The sequence below is a fragment of the Bacidia gigantensis genome (genome assembly GCF_019456465.1).
Source record: "Bacidia gigantensis strain McMullin 20006 chromosome Unknown contig_244, whole genome shotgun sequence".
NCBI classification, from domain to species: Eukaryota; Fungi; Ascomycota; class Lecanoromycetes; order Lecanorales; family Ramalinaceae; genus Bacidia; species Bacidia gigantensis.
The window spans coordinates 1,387,240-1,411,097 of NW_025408600.1; the positions used below are offsets into that span (position 1 = coordinate 1,387,240).

General features: G+C 49.8%; 7 protein-coding genes across 7 annotated transcripts; 5 read left to right on the plus strand and 2 right to left on the minus strand.

The window, feature by feature from the left end:
* Positions 1 to 600: 600 nt before the first annotated feature.
* On the plus strand, positions 601 to 2,284 carry KY384_005090 (uncharacterized protein; the record flags this gene model as incomplete). Its single annotated transcript, XM_044813592.1, has 2 exons — positions 601 to 882; positions 1,010 to 2,284. 2 exons carry the CDS (start codon positions 601 to 603, stop codon positions 2,282 to 2,284), a joined length of 1,557 nt encoding a protein of 518 aa, XP_044669870.1.
* A 2,194-nt stretch (positions 2,285 to 4,478) lies between these two features.
* KY384_005091 (uncharacterized protein) lies at positions 4,479 to 5,223 on the plus strand (the record flags this gene model as incomplete). Its single annotated transcript, XM_044813593.1, has 2 exons — positions 4,479 to 4,530; positions 4,736 to 5,223. The coding sequence occupies 2 exons, from the start codon at positions 4,479 to 4,481 to the stop codon at positions 5,221 to 5,223; spliced, it is 540 nt and encodes a 179-aa protein (XP_044669871.1).
* A 222-nt stretch (positions 5,224 to 5,445) lies between these two features.
* KY384_005092 (uncharacterized protein) lies at positions 5,446 to 9,499 on the minus strand (the record flags this gene model as incomplete). The annotated part of the gene is made up of 6 exons (XM_044813594.1): positions 5,446 to 6,479; positions 6,543 to 8,008; positions 8,054 to 8,332; positions 8,386 to 8,425; positions 8,557 to 9,135; positions 9,340 to 9,499. The coding sequence occupies 6 exons, from the start codon at positions 9,497 to 9,499 to the stop codon at positions 5,446 to 5,448; spliced, it is 3,558 nt and encodes a 1,185-aa protein (XP_044669872.1).
* A 1,409-nt stretch (positions 9,500 to 10,908) lies between these two features.
* On the plus strand, positions 10,909 to 11,677 carry KY384_005093 (uncharacterized protein; the record flags this gene model as incomplete). Its single annotated transcript, XM_044813595.1, has 2 exons — positions 10,909 to 10,965; positions 11,024 to 11,677. 2 exons carry the CDS (start codon positions 10,909 to 10,911, stop codon positions 11,675 to 11,677), a joined length of 711 nt encoding a protein of 236 aa, XP_044669873.1.
* A 4,324-nt stretch (positions 11,678 to 16,001) lies between these two features.
* KY384_005094 (uncharacterized protein) lies at positions 16,002 to 16,330 on the plus strand (the record flags this gene model as incomplete). The annotated part of the gene is made up of 2 exons (XM_044813596.1): positions 16,002 to 16,157; positions 16,280 to 16,330. The coding sequence occupies 2 exons, from the start codon at positions 16,002 to 16,004 to the stop codon at positions 16,328 to 16,330; spliced, it is 207 nt and encodes a 68-aa protein (XP_044669874.1).
* A 285-nt stretch (positions 16,331 to 16,615) lies between these two features.
* KY384_005095 (uncharacterized protein) lies at positions 16,616 to 17,352 on the minus strand (the record flags this gene model as incomplete). Its single annotated transcript, XM_044813597.1, has 2 exons — positions 16,616 to 17,202; positions 17,349 to 17,352. 2 exons carry the CDS (start codon positions 17,350 to 17,352, stop codon positions 16,616 to 16,618), a joined length of 591 nt encoding a protein of 196 aa, XP_044669875.1.
* A 4,676-nt stretch (positions 17,353 to 22,028) lies between these two features.
* Positions 22,029 to 23,726, plus strand: KY384_005096 (uncharacterized protein; the record flags this gene model as incomplete). Its single annotated transcript, XM_044813598.1, has 2 exons — positions 22,029 to 22,389; positions 22,921 to 23,726. 2 exons carry the CDS (start codon positions 22,029 to 22,031, stop codon positions 23,724 to 23,726), a joined length of 1,167 nt encoding a protein of 388 aa, XP_044669876.1.
* Positions 23,727 to 23,858: the final 132 nt, after the last annotated feature.

Consider the following 23,858-nt stretch of genomic DNA (forward strand, 5'->3'; position numbering starts at 1 on the left):
ACGTAAACGGTGGGATGTTTGAATAACATGCTGACAAAAGCGGACGGACGGACGGACGAGTCAGCGGACGGACACCGGCCTTGGTTCCGTCCTCCACCTTCTGCCAAGACGGAGTACCTTGCCCTTCAATTTCCAGCTCCGTAAGCACTACACCAGAATGAGTCTAGAATCCTCCTCTTCGTCCGCTTTTCGTCCATGTTCTTGCGTGATTTTGTATGAGTCACCACCTAAAGTCCATACAGGCCCCGGAACTCCGATACTACGGCCCAATGGCCGCAACCTTCTGCCCCTTTTTGCACATTTTCACGACCCGTTTGGGCATTATCTCGCGATTGCAGGCAGAACTCGGAGGAACGTTGCACCTCCGATGCTGCATTGACTTGTGGTCACATCACCATTCTCCTTCGATGGGTGTGATATTTAATCTCTGAGTCTCCCCACCATCTCACCCTTCCGTCTCTTCAACAATAACCATAAGGTGAGATTCTTAATTAATATTGTCTTGGCTTCTGCCAATCCAAGACTTTCCTTATCGGTAACAAATACTTCATCATTGTGGCCTCAATCCTGAACCACCCACTCCGCAACACCAAGCCAACAATGGCGCCCCAACCCAACCCCCACTCCTCCTCCGCCTCCTCCACCTCCGCCGAGAGCATCACGCGCGTCAAATCCGAAAAATCTCAACACCACGACCTCGAGAACACCGACACACACATGACGGAACTCTCCCGCATAGCAACCTCCGACTATCCAACAGGAGCCCGCCTCATCTCCATCCTCGTCGCCCTCGTCCTTTCCATCTTCCTCGTCGCTCTGGACATGACAATCGTCGCAACCGCCATCCCAAAAATAACAGATCAATTCCATTCTCTCGACGACGTAGGCTGGTACGCCTCGGCCTTCTTCCTGACCCTCGCAGCATTCCAGTCCACCTGGGGAAATCCTACAAATACTTCCCGCTGAAGCCGACCTTCCTTCTCAGCATCTTCATTTTCGAGGTCGGCAGTCTGATCTGTGGCGTCGCCAACAACTCCACCACTCTCATCGTTGGGCGGGCGATCGCTGGTTTGGGGGTGCTGGCGTAGCGAGCGGGTGCTACACTATCCTCGCGTTTTCCGCCCCGCCGAAGACAAGGCCGGCATATACGGGCGTTGTGGGCGCCGCGTACGGCGTTGCCTCCGTGACGGGGCCTTTGATCGGCGGCGCGCTGACGAGCAATGCGTCCTGGCGCTGGTGCTTCTACATCAACCTCCCCATCGGCGGTGCCAGCGCCGCCATCATCTTCTTCTCTTTCTCTACGCCCGTGGCCGCGAAGCCCGAGAAAGCGACATGGACGGAGAAATTCCTGCAGCTGGACCTCAACGGCGCATTCCTCCTTCTCGGTGCCGTGATATGCTACATCCTCGCGCTGCAATGGGGCGGCACGACGAAAAGCTGGAGTAATTCCTCGGTCATCGGATGTCTGGTGGGCTTCGGGCTCATCGTCGCCGCGTTTATCGTGAACGAGTATTTCATGGGCGACCGAGCCCTCCTGCAAGGCCGCCTGCTGAAACAGCGCCTTATCGCCTCGCTGAGCATGTACGTGTTCTGGCTGTGCGGGACGTTCTTCGTGCTGTTGTACTACCTCCCCATCTACTTCCAGTCCATCGACAACGTGTCTGCCTCTGACTCCGGCGTGCGCAACTTGCCGCTCGTCATTGGCGCCTCCCTCTGCACCATCTTCTCCGGCATCTTTATCGCCGTCACGGGATACTACTGGCCTATGATCTTCGCGGGGTCAATCATCGCTGCCATCGGATCGGGGCTGCTTTACACGCTCGACATCGGCACGTCGTCTAGTCACTGGATAGGCTACCAAGCTCTCGTCGGCATCGGCTGCGGTCTAGCCTTCCAAGTCCCCGTCATCGTCAACCAAGCCAGCGTGTCACCCAGCGACATCTCCGCCATCACCGCCATCACGCTCTTCTTCCAAACTATCGGTGGTGCTCTCGTTGTCTCCGCAGGCCAGACAGGATTTGCCAATCGGCTGTTGAGCAGGATTCCGATTGAGGCTCCCAGTGTTGATCCGGCGAAGGTCGTGGCCACCGGGGCGACAGAACTGAGGAAAGTGTTTGAGGCGGCGGAAATCCCGGGCATTCTAAGGGCCTACATGAGTGGGTTGAGGATCACGTATGCGATTGCGATTGCAGTCGCGGGTGTGAGTGCGCTGGTTGCGCTGTGGGTACCAATTAAGAAGCTGGATCCGGAGAAGGTGAAGAAGGCGGGGACGGGGGGTGCGTAATGGGGAGGCGAGAAGAGCACAAATGTTGAAAGCAGCATGTACATATGAACAGATTTCGATTGCAGACTGGCGCAGGTCATAGATACCCAACAGGTCTAGAGGGATAACACTGTAATAGAATTTCATCCCACAGCTAGCCACCCACACCACCTGTTCTTCCTGAAGCTCGTTCCTTCCCCCTCGTCAACGAATAGTCATACAGCATTGAGGCGTAAGCTTGTCGCACCAAAATGCCCTATTTACCTGCCCCCTCCCCACGCTGTCTCCGCATCTCCACTTCACGCACCCGTCGGCATCTTCACAGCCAACTCGTAAGACGAGCCAGGCTCTTGTAGATATTGCTCTACATACCCTCATCCAGGCGTCCTCCAAAATAGACGTCTCGTCTCTTCGAATGCGCAGCCGCACTCTGCCAGGGCGAAAGTCGATAGGATGAGCGTTCATAGACTCAAGAAATTGTGTCTGTTGACGAAGAAGCGGAAACGGCTGCCCTAGTTTCTTCGAGCTTATAGAACCCAAAGCCGTCGGGTGGTGAGAAGTGTCTGCACCGAGCGTGCTACCTATAGACAGATGTATATGTATATCATAGCTCTTACCCGACGTCTCGACGAGGCGGTTCTGGTTGTGCTGTAGAGGTACCATGCCACCATCCTCCACCCGAAATGTGTGTAGAAACAACAATCTTGCGTCCGCTCTTCAGGCCTCGTGGAAGCCGCACGCCGCAGGAGGAGGAATCGGCTTTTGCAACGCACCATCTCGAGCGAGGGGCGTGTGATGCTGGCCTTGCTTGCGCTGAGGTGGGCGCGCAGCTGCCATGGGATGGTAGGGGAGGGGAGGGGTGGGGAGGGTATGTCCTTGCTCTTGCTCGTTCATGTTCTTCCGACGCACTCTCGACGATCTATGCCATGCTGTGCCCTTGTTGCATGAGTATCATATCTTACACAGGGTGACCGTGCGTCGTGAAGATGCAGCTGTTCCACATGCTCGAGGACTTGTGTTAATGGGTCCTGTGCTGATGGGAGTGGAAGCTTAGAGCTTCCAGCTGTTCAAGAACGCGTCAAAGCTCACAACAACCATGGACAGCACAGTCCAGCATGGGCGTTGCAGCTCTAGACGCCATCGCAACATCGTCAACTGGAGGATGGAAGATTGTCGAAAGCGCAAAATTCCTCCGGCACCAAGAAGCCAAGCCGGATCAACACAGCGCTAGCGCCCACTTCAGCCTAGCGCCATCTGGCAATCTGCAACGGTTTTTATCAGCCAACCAGATCTCCGATATAAAAAGAAAACTTGAGATAAGGATGCGATTCCCCACGATCTTCTTTTCCGTTATTTGCAACGTCTTGGGTTGGGCAGGAAAGGGGCGTGCTAAAGTAGAGGTAGGGAAGGGGGGGAGGGGAAGTGCCATGTGCCAATCTCACGCCATGGGATCCAGAGCTATGGAGACGATCTCCGGCTCGAGTTTGCTCCTGTGGCAGATATAAAGGGGGGGTTGACGTCGCTGTGCATACTCTCTCCTATCCCCACCTCCTCACCTCCTGCCTCCTGCGTGCAGCTCTAGCAGCCGTTCCCTTCATTCTCGTTTTCTCCCTCCCACCTCCCACCTCCCAGGCCATCTTTTTGTCTTCTATACACGCGGTCTGCAGCTTCCCACACCCCCCTCCCCCTTCCCCTTCAATATACCCCACAATGGACGCATTCACACCCCAACAAACAACCGAGCTCGTCTCGCGCATCGGCACCAAAAAATCCCACATGCGCTACGACAAGCTCCTCTTCAACTCCCTGCTCACGGGCCCTCTCCTCGGTTTCGGCTGCGCCGTCATGATATCCACCGAGTCCGCGCCCTGGTACGCCGAGAACGCCCCCGGCCTTATAAGGAGTATTAGCGCGATGTTCTTTCCTGTGGGATTGATTATGATTGTGTTGACTGGCGCGGATCTGTTTACGAGTAATGTTATGTTTATGGGGGTCGCGCTGTGGCATCGACGCATTGGCGTGGGGGATTTGTTGGTGAATTGGTTCGTGAGCTTTTTTGGGAATTTGGCGGGGATGTTGTTTTTTATGGCGTTGATTACGGGGTGTGAGTGCTTCGAAATGGTGAGGTGCTTGAAGAAAATGCTGATTCTGTGGGGTAGATGGCGGGGTCTTTCAGGTTATGGGGTATAGGAAGGCGCTGTTCGATTTTGCGACTATGAAGATGCTGGTTCCGGAGTGGCATCAGATCTTCTTGAAGGCGATTGGCGGTATGTCGCTCTACATGCTCCTATGATAATTGGCTGACTTCCCTATTCCAGCGAATTGGCTCGTTTGCCTCGCTGTCTTCTTGTCGATCTCTTCGAGGGAGCTGGTCTCCAAAGTAGTGTAAGTCACCAATGGCGCTAATAGCATTTTCTTTTTATTGACTGACTGGCGTAAGTGCAATCTGGTGGCCCACCTTCACCTTCGTAGCCCTCGGTCTCGACCACGTAATAGCGAACATGTTCTTCATCCCCTGCGCCATCTTCTACGACCACCCCGACATTGGCGTCGGCTTGTACATCTGGAAATCACTTGTCCCAACCCTCCTCGGTAACCTTATCGGCGGCGGCTTCTTCGTTGGAACAGTCTATTGGTACCTATACCTCACTGGCCTCAATAATGAAACGATCAAGTTTGACCTTGGGAGTCTTGACACGGCGATGGAGGCCGGTGGGCCGATGGGGCCGCGAAAGCTTAAAGCGGGAAAGGGAGATGGGTTGGGGGTGAGTGACGTCGAGAGCGATGAGACGAAGGTGCTGGAAGGACACGTGGTTGGCGTGGAGAGTCCAAAGGATGAGGTCACGGCTGTGCCGAGCACGGATTTGCAGATGCATAGTGCGGTGGGCCATGAGCTGAGGGCTGATGTTTACGGAAAGCCGAAAGCTGAGGTGGTTAGTGATGGGGGCGAGAAAGTGTAGGGAGATTTGCGTGTTTTAATGTCTTTGGTACGACTTTGAGGGTTAGGGATTATGAAGATGCGACCACTGCATCATCTGTGAAAGGAAATCAGTGGATCATGCTGGAAAGCTCTTATGCTTAGAGCTCAGAATTGAATTCAGTCCTGTGATTCATTAGAGGACTCCGTTTTCTTCCAAGCCCATGATTAATCTCCTTAATTTTTGCTCCTCAAGAAGGTTTAATTAGTGGTTGTAGTCTACCAACGCAGGATTTTCTGATTCAGTCTGACAAAGAACTTGATATTTCTTCGTCCACTTCTGCGCCAGCTCCAGTCCAATGGCACAAATCTCTAGCGGTTTTGCTAATGCAGGCGGCAGCATCCTTTCGTCTCTTGGAAGTGCTGACTGACTCACATCTGATAATTGCATACTATGGTTGCCCGCGCAAAGCGGCATGGGCATTTGATCTGCATTTTCAAATGCCAATCTGTCCTGAACTGAAAGTCGTGCAACATCCACGGTGCCAGAGTCCCGAAAATGCTGGACTATTGACCTATGACCTTCAAGGATGGCCAGTTCAATGACCGAATACCCATCGTTAAACCGCGCATTCGGGTCAATCTTGCGAGACTCGAGTATCAGATCGACGATTTGCTGATTTGCGGTCGACGCCGCCGCAAACAGTGCAGCAGGAGTACAGCTCCGCCCTCTCAGCATTTCTACAGTCCTGGTGTGACCAGACTTCTGCGCCCTCGTAATAGGAATCTCACCAAAATTGTCCGCATGAATTGGATTCACACGATCACTGTCGAGAAGGATTCGTACTACCTTTTCATGACCTCTGTCTGCGGCAACAGTCAGAGGTGTATAGCCGTACATGTCCACTGGGTCATGTTCTCCACGGTCGTCTAGTAGCAGTCGCTTTACAACGTCTGCATGACCTCCCAGGTCTCCTGCGGCTGCACTGTGAAGAGGAGTACGATCCCGCATATTCCGTGCATTAACATGCACGTTTGGACAGGAGAGGAGAATTTGGACAATGTTGTCGCGACCATGCTCAGCGGCCGTGTGCAGCGGCGTACAACCATTGCTGTCGCCTTCATTCAGCGCATCCAAATTTACCGCCGGTTGGGCCAGCAAGATGTTTAGGATCTCTGCGTGATCAGCGGTTGCGGCCACCCAGAGCGGTGATTTTCCTTCTTGATCTTGACAATTGACATCAATGCCCTCAACCGACAGTAATTGAAGGACCATAGACGTGTGGCCGAAGAAAGTCGCTAAGGAAAGAGGAGTACCGGATTGCCAAGATGTCCTAGAATTGAAGTGGTGACATGACTTACGGTTGACGTCCACTGATTCGCTTTGTAGCAGAAGCTCCATACACTTGACATCATTTTTATGGATCACCGTACTTAGCGCACCAGGATTTATCCCAACTTCGATACCTTTGCTACCTAGAAGTTCTCTCACGACAGCTGCATGACCATTCTGTAGCGCATAGTCCAAAGGCGAATAACCTGAGGCATGCCTAGCAGTGACGTTCACACTCGGCCTACTCAATAGCATTTTGACAGCAGCGAGGACTCCACTCATCGACGCTTGATGTAAAGCAGTGCGCCTCGAAGAGTCCACTAGATTATCGCAGCCTACAACTTCTATGAGCCATCTAAACAAAGGTTCATCTTGACGTTCTAATGCATTACTGAACCATTGCGCCAAATTCAATTTCTTAGCGCATTCGATCCCAATTGCGGAATCTCTTAGCACATCGAAGACGGCTGTTTCGCTGCTTGGAGTCTTTAGACGTGAGAAGTCATGATACTCTCCGACTCTTGTGTTGAGAAATAGATCGAAGATTGCGTCTTTGTTCTTTTCAAAAGCCTCACGAAGTGGATAATTCTTCAGTCCATGTTCTTTGAGAGTGGCGCCATGCTGAAGCAGAAGTCGACAAATATCTAGTCGGTTGTATTTGGTGGCGAGAAAGAGTGGAGTTTCATAGTGATCTCGCACAGGGTCGTCAATGCCAGCGCCGGCGGTCAAGAATCCTTCAACTGCTCCGACATCACCCCAACGTAATGCTTTCAAGAAAGTGTCTTGGGTGTGCTGGGCCTTGGGAAACATGATCTTGTCTGCATCGTTTTTATGACTTCGAGCTTTGTGCCTCAGGAGCTGATTAGCCGATTCGAAACCTATGATAAAGGAGGGACATGTGGTTTCAGAACAATTGAAAGGCCGGCTGTGTCTAGCAAAGTGCTCCTTTCTCTGAGATGCAGTATGGAAGCCATTAGTGAAATGTTGGCACCCTATCTTCGGACACTTGAACCTTAGGCTACCGTATATATTACGCATGAGCTGGAGGTGATCTTGCTCAGTCTGACTATCCGTCATAATTGACTCGATCCGATCCCTGATGGTGGACGTCCTTTGCTCGAGATAGAGCCATTCGTTTCGCATCTTGACGATTTCATGAGGGCTTTGTAGGTCCTCCTTGTCATTCAGTGCTCCTTTACTAGTCATGGTAGTGATGTCGTAGTGTGCCAAGAAGGTTCTCAGCTCTTGTTGAAGCAATTGTTGCAATTCGGACCGAAGATCAGAGTCTCCGCCTGCTTTCAAGACTGAGCGAATATGATCATCCCAGTGTAAGGTCGCATAATCTAGCATAGCATAGTAGCCAGAGGAAGTATTGCTCCGGATATCATCCGATTTCAAAGTCTGGAAAGGCTTCGACATTAAATATTGTAGGTTGAACAAAGCGATGTTTGCATCGCGGAGGGAGATATTGACAAGCCCTTTCTCAACGAGGTACCTACACATTCGTAAGCTATACCTCGAAACACTGACTTTGACTTACCCGCGAGCGGTCTCGTGCACAAGACTTAACGTAGCGTCACTTTGAAGACTTGAGGTGTGTTGTTGGAGATCGACAAGAGAACCACAGATTGCCTTGCAGCTTTTGCGGCGGCGACTATTGTTGTAGTCGGCTTTCCCCTCCACAGGATCCAGGAAGAAAGTTGCTTGTACCTCTCGCCACTTCAACGGTCGCTTGGCGCATATGATCCACTCAAGTATGTGTTTTGCGGCGGCTTGTTGTGGTCCCTTGCGAAAGATGGTTGCCACGACTCGCTCGTACCTACAATGACGTCGGTCAGCAGCAGATAATCGATCATGCGAGCATGCCCATACGCATCTTTCAGATCAACCGGGAAGGTAGCAGGCTCCAGCTCTGTCAGAATTTCTCCCAGACTAGTCTGACATTCAAAATTTTCCATTACCAACTTCGCGTACAAAAACATGCCTTCGAGAATAAGTAAGCGTGTATATTAGGAATTTCTTTGCAGCGTCTCGAGGTCTTACCATTCGCCGTCTCGGCCACCCGCTTTATTATTTGGAATCTAATGGTGTGGCTAAGCTCAAATTCCCCTTGCAGTTTATGGGCTTCTCGTTCAACGTAGAGAGTAACGTCCTCTTTGTGCTTTGAAGCTTCCAATGAAATTTGAGCGGCAGTTGAAAGTCGTTGCTGCAGAAGATCGGTACGCTGACCCATGAACAGAATATTCACCTGGCCACCATGGCCCTCTTTATGCCGTTTCTGTACCAACATGAACCAATCGAGAATTTCTTCTGCCTCTTCTGCGTTGCATTCATCAAGGCCATCCAAGATGACGGACAGTTTTTCTTGACCTGCGAATGACTTTGGACCAATATCATCTATGATCATTCTTTGGCTTAATTCGCCTTTTGAGGATATGATTTCTTCGTGTATGTAAGATGCTACGGTAGGGTCCTTCCTCGCGAGTTGCGCAAGCATCGCACGAACGATTTCGGTCAAAGTCTTTTTCCGTTCTTGATCGTGCTTGCAGTAGAAGTAAAGCACATTGGCACTCGTCATATTACGGACTTCATCAATGATGAACGATGCTAGAACAGTTTTACCTGTTCGCTGCATTAGTCTTTTCGTTGAAACACGGTCGGCTTATAGAAGGCATATTACCAGCACCCGGGATGCCGTGAACAAAAAGACTATGGCTACCATTCTCAGTATGAACCCACTGTGTGAAGGCCGAATGCTGCAGAAGCCACATGCCAGACTTCCCTTTGCGATGTTGAGCCGCAGCTGCATAGTGATCGTTTTCATACTTAGGGGGTCAAGCTTCTCAATGACTGCGGTGAGCCTTCGTTTGGTTTCATAGTCAGATTGCTCATGATATTGAAGCTCGGCTATTTCGCGTGTCTTTTGAGCTTCGATCAAAGTCGCAGTTCCCTTTCCGCTCTCTATTAATTCTTTATGGCGTTTCATGCTGTCCAAAATGCGTCGGAAATTGGTGTCGAATGTTTTCCAACATGACTTGAAAAAGTGTTTCCAGGCTAGACGCATTAGGGTATACGCTTACACGATGACAAAAGATGGGGCGAACCAGGCCTATTGAACACTTTCAGTGCAATTCGATGGAAACCAAGGATGTCACAAAAATAAAGTCCAAGAACTCTTCGCATCTCCGGAGATTGTTCAAATAGCGTCTTGTAATGTAGAAAGGCAGGAAGCTGCTCCGCGATATCTCGATAGGCCTCCAAAAGGGTGTCTAGTGAAGTGACCCAAGTATCTGCCACCTACAGTGGATAATTTTAGTCGGTAGCATGCGGCATGAAGTGAGCAGGGCACTTTACAAGCAGAGCAAAGCGTAATGGTCCCTATATTGGTATAAGATTGAGAAAGTGCTTCTGACCACGATGCTTACCCAAACGTATCCCATGAAGGGGGTACAATTAAGGAAAGCTTCTATGACTTTCCGGTATTGGTCCATAGCCTCCAGAAACTTTTGCATCCGGCCCATGCCGCGCAACTTCCTTTGAGTGCCATGTCGTTTTTCAATCTCGCAAATAGCAATTGATACATCTTCAAGACTACAGATGCTGAATTCCAGCTTTTGCTTGGAGGATAGTGATTGTTTGAACTCCTCGAGTGCACGGTCAAAGCTGGAGCCCAGAGGAGTGATAGCAGCCATGTCAAGCAGTGTTCAAGTTATCAACTGTATACTGCGACACTCGATGTTCATCATAGAGAATGGAATAGAAACAAAGGTCGCAAAGATCCTGTCTTTCTCGTCTAAGCGCTGACCACCTTGAGAAGGCTGAATCTGCCCATCCGCAGCTTTTCAGCCTTACGTTGTAAGCGACTCCAATAGCTGTCCAGTATCGTGTTAGCTCGTATGCAGGCGCTGTCCCAGACCCTCCTGCATTGGCAAAAGGCAGATTATCATCGGCATCAAGGGGCCTTTCCAGCGCGCTAAACATCTTCAATCAGGCTACAGAGGCCTTGTAGGCCCGAAGAGGGTATGAGGGTCATAATTGAACATCACAGTCAATTGAGAACATATGAATCTTATCGCCTATGCGTGTCATGGGCTGTAGAGGTACAAGACGATGGTTGCGATGAAGGCAACGAAAAGATGGGCGGCACCAGGCGGTGCCACACCCCCCACTTTCACAGCCACACTCAGTTTGCTCAGCCACAATGCCAAGCCAAACGAACTCCCAAGCAAGGTATCTCATCTCAGCTTCAGTGTCTTTGTGGAGTGTGGACCACTTGCAATGCCTCATCATGCTAGAAGTCTGAAGACGACATCGTCGATCAGAAGTCCTTGTTGTCTTTTGATGGGCGAAAATGCTTTGCTTCTATTGCTCATACTGAATGTTTGAAGCGATACAATGGCGCTGGATAGGCCCGACCAAGAGCCGAAGACTCAGCTGGTGTGCTATGGTACAGTAAGTCTCAAGCTTCCTGCATCAGAATGTGTCAAGCCGGCATTAAAAGTCTCCCAAGCTTTTCGACATTAGGGCTGCGTGTCCAAATGGCTTTGCACTTGACAAAGCCCAATTCAAGAAAATCAAAAAGCCTGATGCTCCTATTAAATTGTTCAAGATTGCTACCAGCTCCAGTCATGTCACTATCCAATCGCCGGACGGAAATGATACTGCCTTGCTCGATCTCAGATCTGCATCATGTCTTCGCAATCTGCAGGAGCGCGGAGCCACAGAATTTAAAGGCGTGATAGGCAGGTTCCCGAGGGAGCCTAGTAACACCTCACGCAACGAGAACATCTCTCAGGACAAGAGCCAGCTCAATGTGTCCGTCAATGTATACGGTCCAATTGACTTTGCGTCCAGAATCGGTGAATATCTTTTGCAAGAAAAACACTATCTGCAGCATCCCGATGCACTTGAGTCACGCATTACATACCACAACCCACAATGTTTTCGGAGTCCATCAATTACTGAAGTCCGCAACTTTACAAACCACTGCATCGTCGATGGCCTTTCGGATAGTTCCATCACAGCAGACTTGTCCAAGATAATGGACACGCTTGATGTGGAAGAGGAATCCGAGGTCATCTCGCCGATCCGGATCGTTGTCACGCCGTTACTGAAGTTCGAAGCCTTTTTGCTCCATTCTCTCGGCATAGTTCATTCTTTGTAGGCATCAGCGGAAAGCCCTAGGCTTTATGATACGAAGGGAACATGGCATTCCACCTCACCACAGCCCCAGTGAAGACCACAATGAGTAAGCAATCCACAGAACTAGGGACAGCAGATCATCGCAATACCAGTTGAACCAACTGATGAAATTCAGAAGCCTCTACTCGCCTGACACTTTTCCACTTAGTGGCTTGCTTGCTGATGACATGGGCCTGTAAACATCCCCAAAGCCCCTGTTATCTGAATGGGTGTCTCATTCAATCTAGTGGGAAGACGTTATCGATACTCAGCAATATAACCAACTCCATAGACGAAGCGTTTCGCTATGAACATGATGCTTCAAGTGTGGACGAAGCGCGAGCCATCTATCCAAGACGAGCTACATTAATCGTTGTTCCTTCCGCACGTGAGGTTTATGTCCGGGTGCTGCGTACCTGTACTGACCATAAGTAGAGGTTTTGGAAGTCTGGAAAAGCGAAATCGATAGGTTCATTTCCTTTCTCCCTTACGCGGCGGAGGCTTACCAAGTCCTAGTCATTTGAAACCCTCCACAATAAACGTGACTGTCTTTCACGGCAGTGAACGCAATTCAATGCCCAATGAAGCATTCTACGCTGATATTATTTTGACTACCTACTCTACTTTGATGAAAGATTACATGAACGCCAAACTTCTTTACAAATTCGCCTGGTATCGGGTAGTGCTAGACGAAGGTGAATGCCCCGCATCCATGATTGGAGAAGCGAGAGGGCTAAGACTCGAAAGCGCATTGGATACGCAACCAAAACACCGAGCAATTTCGCGCCACTCACTCTTTGATGTCACGACGCAGATGGTGCGTGACTGGAACCCCGATCCAAAATAAGATGGAAGACTTAGCTGCCTTGATGCGCTTCCTCAAAATTGAACCTTTCCTGAGCAAAGGATCGAGCACTGCATTCCGGAGCCTGATTGACGAGACACTTGTATCATCCGGTAAAGACCCATACTACAGACTTCGGTTTCTATTGGAGACATTTTGTCTTAGGCGGCTCACAAGTACCGAGACAAAGCTCAAGGCGGGATATGAAACACGACTCATAGACTCATCTGCAACAGAACGGTTAGATTATGAAGCCATTCTCAACGACGCCAAGAGTGACATGAACGTAGTCGTGAGTACTGCTCCAGCGATACAGAAGTTCTCAAAACTCTTCAGTGTTATCCACAAGCTTCGGAGATTTTGCAATCATGGCGACTTCGGCAAGGTCTCAAGTCCATCACCCTCGTCTCTTACGACTCTGCCAGCCAGCCTGGATGCACGCACACCTATTGATGTCGAGTGCGATGTTTGCCAGCGACAAGATTCTGTCGATTTGATCAAAGACTGTCAGTTTTGTCCAAGCTGCTCTCGATTACTAGCTCCAGAATTTGGTCCCGCCGGCCCAGCATTACTCGTGCCGCGGAGGGCCAAGCGCAAATTCTCAGAAGACTTTGAAGAAACGTCTTTTGCCGAGGAGAGATTTCTACCGAATCATCGTCTCCCACGATCAGAAGCCTATCCAAGCAAATTGCGAGCGGTTGTACAAGATCTTCGTAAACACCAAGAAATGTCAAAAAGGTGAGTCCTCTCCATTCAAATCTCAGTATAGGCTACCTTACAACTAATACAGCATTGTTTTCTCATGCTGGACGAGGACTTTGGACATTTTTTCCGCAATCATGACTGAGCAGGGCGTTACTTTCCTCAGGATTGATGGTGACGTAAGCTACCAAGAGCGATCAAAGAGACTGAAGCAATTTCAAGAGTCTCCAAATGTCTCAACCTTGTTGATGACATTTGGCACTGGGGCTGTTGGGTACGTTGATCCAACGATATGCTGGGAAGTAAGCGGCTAACCCGGGTATAGACTGAACCTCACTGCCGCGAACCGGATTCACATTGTCGAGCCCCAGTGGAACCCGAACGTGGAGGCGCAAGCAATCGGTCGCGCTTTGCGATTGGGGCAGCAAAAGAATGTCACTGTCATTCGATACATAATGCAGGGTACAATCGAGCAGGTATGCCTCTTTACCAACCAACTTGATCAGCGATGTCAGCTAATCTACCTTACGCAGAGGATACTAAAACTCCAGGAGAAGAAGCAGCACATGATGAAATTCGCTTTCGATGGAGGCGGACACGACTCAATGTCAGATAAGCTTGAGGTTGCCTTCCTTTTCCTGTCGTCGCCGAGCAGTGCTGATCAATCGTAGGAGCTTCAATCACTTCTCGACCCCTCTTTGTTACAACTTGACTAACGCTCACAATACTTTCGACGGCCACTATAATTGAGCATGAACCTCAATTGCACTCCCGGCGTTTTCATTCACGACTTTTCGGCCTCGCAGAATTGATTTTTTGAGTTTGGATTCAGCACACTGGAAAAAGTTGGCTTGCGCCGGTTGAGATCCACCAGCATCCAATCCCAAATCTCACCGCAGCCATAGAACAAAAAGTATATTCCGACACGAGCAATCCCACCCCCCTTCATTCAGTTCGCTACGCCAATCTCTCTTCTTTCCCTCCCTTCCCGATCATACACCTAACAAAAGCACACCTTCCGCCTCTTGTCTTATATTAAACCATCTCATTCTCCACCCTCAGCCTAACGCTCCCTACCTTCATATAGAGCATCCCCTCTCCCGTACCTATCCCTGCAACTATCTACTGCCCCCCCTGTTGAGCCTCCCTCTTCCCTACCCGTCCTGTTCTCCCTCTTCCCTCCCCGTCTCTCCTCCTCCACACATTTCCTTGTCTTCCCCTTCTTCTCCCCCCTCGCAAAGAACAGTAAGTGATACTCCGCTCCCCGCAGCCTTACCAGCTATGCATGTTGTTGTGGTAAGCTGTTAGAGCGTAAGATTGCTACTTCCCCAAGACCAAAAAGTGCATTAATACTGCTAAATTCGCGTCCTCGGGGAGACTGAACCTTACTGAGCTCCCACGCGGGAACTTTGATGATGGCAGTCTAAGAGAGAGCGACCCACCTTCAAGATAGAAGGTCAGTGTTTTCACGCCAATTCTATCCCGTCACGTCTAACATAATTTGTTTTGTCAATATATGCATGGAATGCTGATAGTATTTTCGCTCAACTAGTGGGTGAACAAATGAGACACCAGTCGAGACCTTGACAATTCGCTGCACATGAGACACTCTTCATTTTTGCAATTCACATGCACGTGATATACTCTCTGTTTTCCAACACCCACTCGTCTTTATCAGACACTATATGTGTGAAGTTGGCTTCTGGTCAGGTGGACTTACACGTGTAAGGAGCCTGACGAGTACATAAAGCGAACACTTCCTTAGTCTAGCATCCTTTCTTTTCTCCTCAACCTTATATATAAATATATACTACGCCTTTCCGCAAGTCTCACAGCAGCGAAGGAGGATGATCCCATTGGGACAATGTTGAATGGTATGTGCAACCGCTATGACTCATCTCCAAGGTCGGCACTTTCCCCTCAGAAAGCAGGATTTTTCTAGCCAGAAAGTCTTTGTTCTCGCCCATTTCCTTCCTCTTACACCACACTACTGCAACCGTTCTTGGTAGTCTGCCACCATGGCGAGACCCAATTTTTGAGACCTCGACGCTCGCAATCGCGCGCCAGACAGTTTCGGGGAAACGACGTGGGCTGGCAAGACCAAGGAGGAGCAGAAGAGGTCAAATCAAGCTCAGCACATAAAGTAGCGTGCGAACCGCAACCAGAAGAGACAGCGTGAAAGTACCGAAGCAACGATCTCCAATTTGGCAAGCAATGCTAACACCTCGAAGGCGCGGAGAAGAAACTCAAATTGACGCAATCTACAGTCAACAACAATGCTGCAGGTACGTCGAGCTATTTGAAGTGACGCGCCAAGCAATGCGCTGTGACTGCTATCATTGAAATAATCCCCTGTGAAGATAGAGGCTGACTGATATTACCAGGACTAACAACTGCCATCCAACCACCTGTCATCCCTCCCCTCCCCATCCCCCAATCCGTCACGCCGCTCCCTTCCCACCAAAAACCCTTACCGGCATTTTCCCCAGCGATGACCATTCCAGTGTCTCAAGCATACCCAATCCAACGTCCAACAATCTCCCCACCACACCTTAGCAACAGCGCAGCCGTTTCTCGACCTCCAAAGAACGGCCGATACGCGCCCGGGCGAGGTTACAACCAAATGCTGCAGCAGATGAAATCAGGCGGCGACTTCATATTCTATCATCGCGCGGGGGAAGACATGATTCATGCCGACCTACCTTTTTCACAAGTCAGAGAAGCGCAGTATGTTATGAAGGACCCAACAGTTTCCCTACCAATGTCATTACCGGTCTCCGGCTTCCCTGGCCGGATGCCCCGTCCCGCCCTCTCCGAGCGAGAGGAGAAGCGCCGAGAGCGGTCTGCTTTGTTTGAGAAGAATTGCATTGACCTGACGAGTGATGGAGAGGATGGGGATGAGGAAGTTGGGGGGAGGGTTGGTTGGCAGGACTAATGTGAGATGGAGCGAAATACGTTGGGGAATGTGGCATGATCAGGAAGTGAGTTGGCATTTTGTGGTGATGATTGATCGCTGGCTAAATGCAGGGAGGAAGTGAGATTGTTTGGGATACCTGGACGGGTCCCGGGGAGCCGAGTCTTGTTGTGTAATATCTTTTACTTTGATGACTTATGCATAGAATGCTGGTGGTATTCACACTTAAATTCTCATTGTGCACTATGGTTAACTAGAAAGCAATACTAGCGTCTGATGAATGAGTGTTTCATCCCTCTCAAAAGCTCTCATTGCACGTTCTGGTCAATTGAAAAGCCATACTCGCATCTGATAAATGAATGTGTCGTCCTTCCCAATGGCTCTCACTGCCCATTCTGAGAAATGGACAAGCCATACTTGCACCTCAGAAATGAAACGTTGACTCGCTTTGCAAATTGATTCTATCCAGAGCGACTCGGGCGATCAAGATCCGATTGCTTAAAAGCGAACCCCACGTTATAGCTGTCGAGCATATTTACCAGGTAATTGTATTTCTCGATCTGCCATGAATGAGACGCTTTTTTGGTGATTCCTACAGTGACTGTAAGATGCGAGTCCTCCTTAGTTCGGCCCCTATTTAGAACGGTGAGCGTCTCCCACTCAGGGCCATTTCCTAGGTATTCAAGCATCTGAGGTTCAATGTTGCTGGGCCATTCTTCCCGGAACTTGGACTGCGTCTCAGTATCTGTTCGCGCAGGGAAAAAATATTCTTCAGCCCTGTCGTCGAGAATTTCGACAATCGTCTTCTCGCCAAGCTGGTTTTCAATGAGAACCTCTGCCATCGCGGCTATGGCGGGCGCCCAGTCTTGATTCTCGAGCTTTGTGGTCGAAACCAGGACTGTTGCTGTATCATCTGGCTTATCGTCAGGGGCAAAGCGTTTAACCAACGCCGTGCCTCCTTTCACGCCGTGTTGCATCAGAGTCCAAGCAAGATGGGGCAACAGATCCCAGAGCTTCTGATGTTTTACGTCATCCTGCCTTACCGGTACTAGTACATAGTGAGCCCTGACGCGTCTTCACCGTACGTATCTCTTACTAGTTTGTAGCGGAAGACTCTGAAGTTTTGGCCACCCTGATCTATATTCTTCGGTCGACGTGACGATCACGGAGCCGCTTGAGGTCGCTACTTCCTACTCATGTTTCGTCAATGCTCCTTCATATGATCAAAGGGTGAATACAGCAGACATCATACGACCAGGGGTGTAACGCAGCAGACGCAATATGACCAAGGAGATGAATGTAGCGGACGCCATATTCAAGGAGACGAATGCGGTAGACGCAAGTCCATTGCAATCTATCAATAGCAGGCTCACTCCCTCGTTTCACATCCTTTACTCGGCCCCTTTTTGTATTGAAAGTAGCGAGAGACGTCAGGAACACACAGAAAGAGAGCATATGTTTGAAACTATGCTGATAATGCTGCTTTCAAAGTTCCAATATCTGGCTGAAGAAAGGTACTGTAAAACCAGATCATGCAAAGAGAGATTTTGCAAGCGGTATTGCGCAGGCGGTAGGAATTCGGTAATAACCCGCACATGGTGTAAGTGGAAGGGCAAAATGCCTTATAACAGACAACAAAAGAGCTTCAAGAACATCGTACCTCACTAGAATTTATCTTACGACGCGAGGAGCGTTGGGAGGCAGAGATTGCTGGCGGCATGGGAAGCATAGAGTACTCTGGAATATTCATGATTGGAGGAATTGTCGTCAATTGTGGCAATTCAACTGATTGACTACTGAGATTTGATGAAGTAAGAATAAATCAAAGTCCTTAAACGTGGGTGGAAAGAAATCAAAGAGTGGAAAAGCCAGCTTTTATAGTTGAAAAACGACGCCAAGGCGTTGAGTCATGAGCCGGCACACAGAGTGCAAAGTCCCACAATAGAGAAGCCTTAGCCGTAGCATCCACAACTTAGCGTATAGGGCTTGGAGTCTGACTTCAAAATTCTCTGCGAAGGGAATGTATCATCGGACCAGATAGCCGTGTGGCTATTGTGTGCCGAAAGAACAATGAGTGGAACCAAGTTCCGGCAGAAAAAATCACGACCTGAGTAAATTGTGCCAGCTAAATGCCTACATTCATGCGTATGGGACAACTTTGGATGGTGTCGTCGAGAAAGATGCCTTGCAAGGATGTTGCGTGGTGATAGAAAGACAGAAGAAGGCTGACAAGGCTTGTTACGAGACCAATGACTGACTTTAGACACAAAGAAGTGACTGAAATGTCAAGAAAATGCCTGAATCGAGCCAACTTTTGCCCTATTAAATCTTCTATTGGTCATCTATTGTGAATAGAACGTATTGAGTTGACAATAGTAGACTTTTGGCGACGGGGAGGGCAAGCCACGGCGTCTTTCAAATCCACTATGCAAGACTCCAGTCATGGGGAAGCTCGAAAATTCGTCACTGATGTGTAGAGGAACCCCACTGCTGACGGCGTTACCGTCCGCCAATGGCGGATTTCGGCACTGAATTCGTTGGTTGTGGCATTCGACATCTTGAGCTCAGCGTTCTGTTGATGATCACGATATTATCTGCCCATGTTCAGGTATCGCAATCTATCAGTTGACTGGTCATCATTTACTTCGCCCAACACCCGCAAGCGACACCCATTGAAAGACTTTGCGTCTACATTCTCACATGCTAACAAGATAGGATTCATGAATCTCTCGATCCAGCCACTTTGGAGTGGCTGGAAGGCTTGGAGGTAAAAGAATTTTCTCCACCAATGAGTCACGCACAATGAGCGCCACAAAATCTACGTCACGAAGAAGTGAATATTTAAAGACCCTTCACTCCCCAACACTTTCTTTCTTCTTCATCCCTCTCTCAACACCATTTTGTTGAGAGAGGGATGTGCCATCCTCCTCCCTGCCTTTGAATCAAGTGCAAACACATTTGTCATTACTGATGGACATCGATGCATGAATTCATCTACTGTCGACGATCTTCATCACGATTGACTTGCCCATCAACGGACACCTGCTGCGGTTATGAGTACGACCTGGCGTGAAAATCATCCTTTGTTAGGCGTCACACATCCATACAGCTCGCTTTTACTCGACATTGACGGCATACCGACTTTTTCTCTACCCAAAAGAGTCTTGTCCTACATCCACAACATATCACTTCACTATACGAATCATCTCACTCCAGCTTCGGACAAACCAATTCCAGAGTGAAAGACGAATAAGAAGAAAAGAGAACTCTTCCCTTGGCCACCACCCCCACCAACATTTTTACTTTCAGCTGCGTTGCCGCGGAAAATCCACATCCAATGACCAACATATCAATCGGCCTGCCTTCACCTGACGGCATGCTGGTGTGCACTTTATAACGGAACTATCCTGTCGCTTAGGATCGACTAACCCATGTCCAACTGCTGTTCACATGTGAACATTTCCCCACTTCAGCCCTCAAAGTTCTCATTTGAGTATTTGCTACTACCTACCACTGAGATGAATATGACCTCAACTGGCTGCAGCTTTCGCCAATCATGACGATACCCACCTCGTCGTGCATTGATAGGCTTTCGAGAGAGGCCTTCCACACGACACAACACATGTGCTGTGTTCGGCGCCGAATTGCGGAAAGCCCAATCGATAACTGCCTTCCACACGACACAACAAAAGTGCTGTGCTCGGCGCCGATAGAGATAAGTAATGGGTGAGGCCTGGGACCTCACCCATTCAATGGATTTCCCCAGCACGAGTCGATATCCTATGCAGAACATGCGACACAGAATATCCAGTCCAGAAGATCCAATACAGAAATTCAAGTACGAGCGTACTTGACGAGACTACATCCGCACAGACCTATCATTGAGATGGAATCAAGCTCCTGAATACAAGAATATATCAAATGATGCGGTTCAACAATGACAAAGCAACCCCGGCCCCGCGCTAGGATATGAGGAACACGACAGGCTGGCTTGAGGTGAACGATGAAGACGCTACAATGGTGCAGCTTCTACGCTCATCTCCCCATCACTTCAAACACATAAGGTCCCGCGTCCTACTGGGCGCCTTGAATGGTTGTCTTGATAGAGCTCATCAGCCAGGCATAAATGAAAGAAATATATAAAATCCGATTGGATTAAAGATCGGGTCTAAATGCACTCACTCATGCCTTCAACCGTTTCCTACACATGCAATCCTCGTTGCGAGAGCCATTGAAGTTTCACGTATGATGCAATTTCATCCTCTGCCAAACGCGTACTTGTTTGTCGTCGAAGCGTGGTTTGCTGCGCTGGATCGATGCAGGGGAAGCAGTGTTGTGTAGTCCTTTACTACTACTAGTGTTTGTCTATGCCCCCACTACCAAACAGAACATGATGAGTCCCCCCTCCCCCCACATCTCTCCTTTCAACGCGCGATACCTCAGCCTCCCACATCATACATCTACATCGACCTTTCTCCCTCCTTCCCTCCATCCATCCCTACCTCAAGCCTTTCCCCAAGTATTACACAGAGCCTGCAAACAGCGCACCCCCCCTAACCCCCCTAACCCCCCTCCCCCGGTCGCGCATAATTGCGCGTCAATGGTCACGTTTCACCAAGGGCACTGCCCACTACGCGGCTTCAACCTAGTCCTAACGACAGCCGCACTTTCAAGCGCACTAGAACAAGAAGCACGGGTAATGTATTCATCCCGCGTCGTTTGTTGCCAACAGACTGCGTGGAGAGAATCTCCAACAGACAGCGTGGAGAGGATTTCCAGCAGACAGCGTGGAGAGGCTGCTGTTGGACAGCTTCTATTTGATGTGAGCGTGGAGGGTGTTGGCGTGGGCTGTGGGGGAGGGGGAGGGGGGAGATTGGGATGGTCCCACGTTGACGGGAATCGTAGCCTTGGTATTGATGTGCGTTGGATGGACGAGAAGTTTTTTTGGCGGAGTCATTTTGGGCCTTGAGGAGAGGGATGGCGCAAGAGTTTTCTCGTTTACCATCCCAACCCCCGCTCGCCTCGTATAATCGATGTCAGGTCACGAAACTGGAGACGTCGCTGTAGAGTCATCGATTTTCGTGAGGCATATACATCAGTGTTGAAAGTTCATGATGTTCGTGTGAACAGAGGACTCCTTTACAAAAACCCCACTTTCGCTGGAAGGACTCCTTGCAAAGGTATGCTGTCATGCATGTTGGATCTTGGTCTATTTTTGCCGGTGCTTGCCGCTGGAAAGGCGAGGATTGATCTATGGAATCAAAGGTACTCTTTCGACAGGGATGCAAGTATCGCTTGCGACTGGGCAGATTCCGCCTCACTTCGATCTGCGGGATAGTTCAAGCCAAGTCCTTCATCAGATGCAAAGTCACATAGCTTAAATGGCTAGTACTCAAGCGTCATTTTGACTAGTGTCTCAAATGCGGCCATCATATGGGTGTGATAGATTTGTTCACCTCGCTTAGGTGTTTCGAATAGATTTTATCCAACGCTCCCCTTGCATTAGTACGATCTTGACGGACTTGCTATGCCGTCTAGCGACTGACAGTCCCACGATATGTTGCCAACGCCGCCTTGGTCCGATTTGCGACTTCATCTTCAGCGAGCTGTTTTTCTTAATCAGCAAGGGGCCTTTTTGGGGACGTCCCGCCCTTTGTCGCTCAAGCAATCGCAATGCGAAAAGCGTAATAAATCTAACGCTACGGTTGTATCGCAACAGACGAGCCGGCTGAGGTAGTTTCAAGTGCTGCGTACCAAATCGAAGGCTCTAAACATCGGACATATAAGCAGAGGGGTGCATTGAGATACGTATCTATTGACCTAGCCAGGGACTCGAGAAGTCAATTCGTTCAGACTCTCACAGTACTCGTCATCATGTCACTCATCGACCGAATCTCGTTTGCCGGGCCCAACCTCGATGTCACCACGGACATGTCAGGTTGTAGTGCCAACTATGGCTACCCATTACCCCCAGCCTGTGCAACGGCCTTTGCCAAGATACCGAGTGATACTGGACCATGGAACTTTCGACACTTTCCTCAAGCCGGTAGCGACAATCAGCTTCAAGTGCCACTAGAGTATAAGGACGACAACGCGAATCCTACCTGCATTATCACTATTGACCTTGATGGACACTCTGACCAAGACGGTACCTCTGAGGAGTGGTCGACATTTCCCAACATCAAAGCAGCAGCGTCTCATGTCATCAGTCAATGTGTCGAGCCCGCTTCTGTCGGTGGGTGGGCCACTCTTGGTTTGTTCAATACATGGGAACACATGACGCCACTGGAACCGATATCTTCCGCAGCGGGGGGCGGAGCGTCTTCCTCGAACCAGCCACCCAGCTTGCCAGCGGGTACAAGGGGATCTACCCTGGGTAAGTGTCTCCGTCTTTCTGCCGATTTATCGATCCTATTGTAGAGAAGCTACTCGACACAACCCAGGAGCCTTAGCTAGCGCAGTGCATCATTCGTGATAGCAACATGAGGCTGTAATCTGTCAAGAAAAAGCTAACGTAGACAGATGTACGTAATCATCTTTTGATCACAGTCAGTGGCCCGGACCCAAAACACGAAAAGACATCTACGGACTGGGCCATCGCCCAGGGCTTTCAAGTTTTGTCAGTATCCTCATAAATGTCAGGTTGCCATTTTCACTTGCTGATGTTGCTCTCTTAGCTTGAACCAGAAATATGTAGCTACTGGCGACGCGTCTGTTTATCGCACCTATTCAAGCGTATCGCCATACTGGGTGAGGCGTTTGGAAGGCGTTCACACACCCCGCTGGTGGGAGTTTCCTCTAGCGCCTACGACACCACAACCTTCCAACGTAGACTACCACTGTGTTAGTCGCATGGGCTCTCCAGGTGAGGCTTCTTGCGATCAGGCTCTCTTTGAATTCCCTGTCGAAGGAGACGCAACGCTTGACCCGTCGTCACCGATTATTAAGACGTCCGGCAATTGTGCTGTAAGCATTCGCAGCGGAAAGCATCAAACGGCCTCGTGGCAAGCCTTGGCCGGCGTTGCGATACAGTTGATCAACAGATGCGTGGTGAACCCGGGTCCGTTCTCGAGGTCAAAAGGAGGATGGGCGAGAGGTGAGTCTGCCTCGTCATCTGCATATCCCGTCTCTCTGTTTGGCAATTTTAATATTGACGCTTCTTTACCGATAGGTCATGTAGTCACCGCCAGAAGATGGAAACGCGATGAGATCGACCTCGACCCTCAAATCACCATCGACACCTACTACCAGCCAGCATTCGACGGCAATGCCGCTGACACCTGTCAAGCATCCATCGCCGCAGCCCACAGAGGCGACGTCAACAAGTGTCCAGTAGGTGGCGCCTCACATAGTCGTCCTCCTCCGCGGAGACTCCTCGATGGGTATTCGGAGGCTCAAAATGGCACTGGCAGTACAGTCACTGCTAATGGCACGTCATTCACCTTGGCGGATGCTAATCTCACGAGTGCTTTCGAGCATGATTATGATGATTCTCCCGCACCGGCCGCAAGCCCAAGTGATAGCACAACGTGGGCGAACAACACGGAGACTTGGCCGAGCAATGATCCTTGAAGGCATGTGTAAGCTGTAGGAGTAGCTGTCATATGCTTTGAGAGAAGATGGACATAGAGTCCAGCAGGCTGTAACGATATGATCCAAGTGACATTGCCCAATCGGGCTCCTGTAGGCATGCGGGGACAAAGT